The 6502-nt window shown below is 37.6% G+C and overlaps 1 protein-coding gene across 2 annotated transcripts in view; it reads right to left on the reverse strand.

Moving 5' to 3' along the window:
* Positions 1 to 1130: 1130 nt before the first annotated feature.
* LOC107728045 (glucose-fructose oxidoreductase domain-containing protein 1-like) overlaps positions 1131 to 6502 on the reverse strand; it is a 27261-nt gene continuing 21889 nt past the window's right edge. For both annotated transcript variants that reach the window (XM_016538104.1, XM_016538105.1), the window contains exon 3: positions 1131 to 2121. In XM_016538104.1, coding sequence (XP_016393590.1) covers positions 1199 to 2121 — 923 coding nt within the window. In that variant the 3' untranslated portion in view covers positions 1131 to 1198. The remainder of the gene's footprint in view (positions 2122 to 6502) is intronic.

Here is a 6502-nt window from a genome sequence, read left to right on the forward strand (position 1 = left end):
ATGCATTTGCAGGCATGGTTTGACGCAGGAGTCCGTGTTCGCTATGCTCACGCTAGCATGCAAACACATGCTGACATTTGCTGCAGCGACCTTGTCTGGTGTCTGGGTTGCACAGATAGACAACATTGAAAAAAATCCTGCAAACCAAAGTCAAACTGCATGTTTGTTCTTTGCACTAACTACAAACATGTCACAAGTACAAAGGCATTTCAGCAAAGCGTGGCTGTTGTTTCATCCGAAAGCAGATTTATTGCATACTTGACACAAAAACTCCCAGAAGCTAATGTTTTAACGCATTAAAACACAAGCCAAACTCCTTGCATGAGGCACAAACGCATGTTTCCTTCAGTTGCATGTACATCTCCAGTTTTCCAAATGCTCCGAATGCACTGAAATCAATATGCAAGAATGCACGTTCGCTCACGTGCCGCATAGGGCTGGACAATTATTAAATAACAATATATATCGCGATATATTTGTTCAATAACGGTGATATGAATTTTAAACACATTTCCGATATACATTATCAGTGTTTCCCATACATTGATTTATTTGTGGCAGTCCGCCACAACTTCGTTGAATAAACATGAGCACTGCACGTTTCAAAATCAAAACGTATCTGTATCTTTGAAGGGAACCGACTGTCTTCATTTTCATTTTATCTAATAAAGTAGCGTTCATGAGCTCTAATTGTTCATATCAATATCGTAATTATAGCCGCGGTCACACTAGACTTTTAAGCATGCAAAATTGTTTCGCATGCTGTAACGTTCGCAATATGACGTCACACTGTGCAGCGTCTTTTTAAAAACTTAAATTCAACACGTAACAAATTATAATACATCTAAAATGTAAAAACATACAATCTACTCCACTTTCCTGCAGCGCTGCAGTTTTAAATGTATGTTATTTTAATTCAGATAGGAGGTCACGCTGTGAGTTACGTAATCAGATTACTTTTTTTCAAGTAACTAGTAAAGTAACGCATTACTTTTTAATTTACAAGAGAATATCTGAGTTACTTTTTCAAATAAGTAACCCAAGTTACTTTTTTTTTTCCAATTTATTGACTGACAGCTCTCCTGTCCCCATGTTGAGAGAAATCAGAAGATGTTACTGTAGTTGCCCCTTATATCGTATCGACGAAATGAAGAGATATATCGTGATATAAATTTTGGCCATATCGTCCAGCCCTACGTTAGCAGTACAGCGACATCCGGCTGCGCCGCATGGCCTCGCTGATCAGGTACGCAGGACTGACTTCCGGTTCCTCTGTCATCACCACGATGTTCTGCCAGTCGCCGCACTGATTGGACTTCTTGATCGTGTCCACGACGCAAAGCGCGTACAGACAGTCCTCAAAAGTCGCGGCCATCGTCAGCGGCCGGCCGTCCCACGTTCGCCGGTCGTCTTGATCCTGAAACGCCTGCCGTACGGCTTGAACCATGCAGATGGTGCCGGTGAGATACGGAGACGGGATGTCCCGGAACGCCTTGTCCGGTAGGGACGCGTTTCCGACAGGCGTGTTGTCCTTTAAGAGGAGCTCCTGGCCGCTTTCGCCGTCGTTTTTCTGTCCGTACAAATCCGTCCCGCAGACCGTCAACCTGCCGGACGTTCCTACGACCACAACCTCCTGCCGAAACTCACCCGGGACGTTAAAATTGAGCGTAACCGTGCAACAAGCGCCTCCTTCCAGCACCATCTGAAAGGTGCAGAAGTCGTCGCTGGTGATCTGCCGGATCCCGCAGATGTGGTCCGTCTGCTTGACGAACGTCTTGAGGAAGCCGTGCACCTTCACCGCATGCCGACCCGTTAGAAACGTGAGCAAATCAATGATGTAGCTCCCGACCGAATGCAGCCCGCCGCCGCCCATCAGGTCGTCGCAGCTCCAGTTATACTTCTTCCCGAGGAGGCTCCCGCCGTGAACCTGCGCCTCGCAGACCAGGAGCTCGCCCACGTAACCCTCCTCCAGCAGCTCCTTCATGCGGACGAAGGCAGGGAGGAAGCGCAGCACGTTACCCATGATGCTGAGCAGCTTTGGATAGTACTGGGCTGCTGACATCATGCGGAAAGCGTCGAGCGGCGTCGCCGTTCGGTCGCATATCACGTTTTTGCCAATTCCTAGAAGAGGGAATGAGAGAAAGTTAGACGTGCAGATGATTTCAAAACAAAACTCACTTAAAAGAAACAACATAAACAGTAAGAGACATAAGGACATTTTGGCTTTGTAAGTCTTCAGAAATATACTCAAAATGTAAATAAAACAAACATTATTTGAATATGTTTTAGAAGAAAATACCATTTCAGCCATTCTACTTACAAATTCAATGTGTTACTGTTTCCTTGTAATTATTTGTTAAATATACTAGCAATTTTTTAGTGAAAATTATTTCAGTAGTATTTTTTTTTTAATGTAGAAGATAAAAAAGATCATTTTATTTGTAGTGAGGAACACAATCACATCACTTAACAGTTCTAACTGCATGTTTCCTTTCATTGTAGTACCTATAAATACCAACAGATGGCAAACTTTCCCTAATATACATTTCGAACTTTGTTTCAAAACAATGAAATACATCTTACAGAGAGATTTGAGTATTTAGATTGTACTGAGTCAACTGAATTAAAAGAAATACTTTTAATTATTTCACTTTTGACTTATTCAGTCCAGTTGGGGGGAAAAATGAATAAAAATGATCTGTTTTCAAGATATAAGTCTCTTCTGCTCACCAATGCTGCATTTGTTTAATCAAAAATCCAGTAAACACAGTAATATTGTGAAATATTATTACAATTTAAAATAACTGGTTTCTATGTGAACATTTGTTAAAATGTAATTTATTTTTGTGATTAAATCTGTATTTTCAGCATCATTACTCCAGTCTTCAGTGTCACGTGATCCTTCAGAAATAATTCTAATATGCTGATTTGCTGCTTGAGAAGCATTTCTGATTAGTATCAATGAAAACAGTTGTGCTGCGTCATATTTTTATGGAAACCGTGGTACATTTTATTTTTCGGGATTCTTTGATGAACAGAAAGTTCAAAAGAACAGCATTTATTTGAAATAGGAATCCTTTCTAACATTATAAATGTCTTTACTGACACTTTTGATCAGTCTAATGCATCCTTGCTGAATAAAAGTATTAATTTCTTTAATTTTTTAAAGCTGAATTTAATATGTGATGCTGAATGATCAGCAGTGAAGTTCACAGTCTGATGAACAGCATTTTTCTCAGACTTACAGCAGAATAAACTAGCAGGCTAATCTCCCATTAGCTCTGGACGGCAAGACCTGAGTCAGAAAATTAATCCAGCTGACCATTTCTAGAAATCCAGTGCGGGAGAAGAGAAAATAACTCAACAGCAGCCGCCATTCAGAAACACTCACCGAGTCAACATGAAATGAAAACGGACTTTTGACTTTGTCCCGGTCTTACTGTGAATGACTGATCAGTGCATGATATTCCACAGAGAAATGCTCGACTCCCATTAAAATATAACAATCTGCCACGCCTCTAAAACGACCTTCCTTTTCAGATGATCTCATCAATCCCTCTTATTCTTAAGCCCCTCCCCCTCAACCTGACTCAGTTCTGATTTATAAGAGAACGAGTGAGTGAGAGAGAGAGCTCATTAGTGTGAGGATACTCTCAATTTCTTCCTCTCTAGGGATCCAACCAACATTAAAGTACATCGTACCTGCACAAAACACACACACACACACACACGTACATAACTGCATCAGTATCCTCTTAGTAAACAATTAGGCATCTTCTAGCTTAGAAACCTAGCAACCAACCAGAATACCCCAGCGACCACACAGCATCGTCCTGGCAACCACTTCAAAACATTCTAGCAAAATACAAACATCTAGGCCTAGTTCACATCAGGTCAAGTTGTGATAATATAGTTACAATCAACAATTCTGAAAGTCTGTGATACGAACATCTGAAAATCAAAATAAAAGCTGCCAATGCAAACACATACAGTATTATAATATCGTAGCTCATAAAGCATAAAAATGAGCACAGATGCTGTGGTTTGTGGATGTGTGGGATTGTGGTTGATCTGCAGTCATGAATTATACAGCGACTGTGACTTCAAAGCTCTGAACAGACACACATCAGCATCTCTCCCAGACTCAAAGTACTGTGCGTTTGTTTGTTCTGTATCACTTCTCAATATAATAGATACTAGTACCAGTTTTAATAGCTCAGTATTTCCGTAAAAATATTCTTGTAATCATGTTTGTATTCTCGTTTTATGGAACTTTAGTCAGGGTGGATGCCAATACAACTGAGCACAAATGAAAACTAGAAAAAAATTGTATATACTACATAAAATCCTATTTTTAATATTCATATTTTTGTCTTGTTTTCCAGTTAAAATATCTACAAATCCTTAAAACAAGATCATTTTACTTTACAACACTGCATCATATAAAAATAAAATGATATTAAATAATAATAATCATAAATAATATAAGGTATATATAATATAAAATATTAAAAATATTGTTAACATTGGATAATATTCAGTCATTTCAAGCATCTGTCTGCATTATTTTTCAATATTCAAAGCTGTGTGTGTAAAAATGTATATATATATTATAGAATTTTACAAGTGTAATGGAAAATATCAATATACAAAGTATATAAATTGTATATGAATATACAAAATGTTGCTTTTGATTTACAATAATAGATAAATATTTTTTTATTTTCATAAAATACAAAAAAATACTGTTTTTAATTTTCAATTATATATGTATTAATATATTTATAAATTTTTATTGCAACTAAAATACTGTTTTAAATTTAAAACTATTTAACTCTATCACAGAAATACACTGCATTAACCCTTCTCCTGGAAAATGATGGCATAACTGATTTGTCACATTTACAATATTGGTTAATTTTCAACCAGCCAGATAATGTTGATATATTTTTCAGTAACATTGACAGCAACAATGTTCGAAATGTCTCAGAAAACCAAATAGTTACATTTGCAAGGTGTAAAATCTCTGCACATCATTCGGTGTTCCTGCTTCACTGCTGAGTTCATAAACGCTCTTCTCCAGGTGCTGAGTTTGACTGCTGGTGTTAGAGAGCAGCGGAGAGGAGATAATTACACTCCCATCATCCTAATGGAGCTCTGTCACTGAGAGAGAGAGAGAGAGAGAGATCTGCACTGCACTACACAACAGCTCATGATGAGACACACAGCATCCACCGCGGGAGCTTCAGAGCGATCAGCTGATGTTCTGCAGACACTAACCCAGAGCTGACCAAGGCAAGGCAAGTTTATTTATATAGCACATTTCATACACAATGGTAATTCAAAGTGCTTTACATAAAATAAATGAAATAATAATAAAAAAATAATAATCACAACAATAAAACAAGGAATTTAAAACTTTGAAAATTATTATAAAAAATTGATTTAAGAGGTTTAAAATGAATTTAAAACAGTTAAAAATAGGAAATCCAACACAAGCGCTGTAGGCAATGCAAGGCAAGTTTATTTATATAGCACATTTCATACACAATGGTAATTCAAAGTGCTTTACATAAAGGAAAAGAAAACGGTAATAAAAAAATAATCACAACAATAGAACAAGGAATTTAAAAACTTTGAAAATGATTTAAATATTGATTTAAGAAGTTTAAAATGAATTTAAAACAGTTAAGAACAGAAAATGATTATACAGTACATAAAATATAGTGCAATCAGTTAGGACAATGCACAGTGTTCATTCAATAAATGTGCATCTAAACAGATGAGTTTTGAGTCTGCATTTAAATGGGGCTAATGTTTTAGCACATCTGATCTCATCTGGAAGCTGATTCCAACTGCGGGCGGCATAATAACTAAAAGCGGACTCCCCTTGTTTTGTGTGAACCCTTGGTATTTCTAACTGACTCGATCCTAATGATCTGAGTGGTCTGTTAGGTTTATAATCAGTGACTAGATAAATCTACTTTCATCTGTACACACAAAAACATCCCTGACCATAAGTTCTGCAGGAAAACCCCAGAGACAGATGATCTGTTCGGGTTTACAGTCCACATCAAATCTAAATTGACCCCATTTGCTTTCTTAAAGGGGTCATAGGATGCCTATTTTCCACAAGTTGATATGATTCTTTAGGGTCTTAATGAAAAGTCTGTAACATAGTTTGGTTAAAATTTCTCAATGGTAGTGTAAAAAACACCTTTTTACCCTGTCAAAAACAGCTCTTTTCAGATCAAGCCGTTTTTGTAGAATTTCCCTTTAAATGTTAATGAGCTCTGCTGACTCCGCCCCCTCTTCCAAGCTGCTCTCAGAGAGACTGTTTACTTTAACCGCATTCATCGTGAAACTTGCTAATTAGCACATTATTAGGAAAGGCGATTTGCAAAGATTTATTACAAAACATTATACTCACTTCTTCTGTAGATGAGGCTGGATCATGAATGATTCGCGCGAACATAGACGCATTTAGGCAGATCGGGGGAGC

The sequence above is a fragment of the Sinocyclocheilus rhinocerous genome, unplaced genomic scaffold, assembly GCF_001515625.1.
Source record: "Sinocyclocheilus rhinocerous isolate Xijiao unplaced genomic scaffold, SAMN03320098_v1.1 scaffold6480, whole genome shotgun sequence".
Taxonomy (NCBI): domain Eukaryota; kingdom Metazoa; phylum Chordata; class Actinopteri; order Cypriniformes; family Cyprinidae; genus Sinocyclocheilus; species Sinocyclocheilus rhinocerous.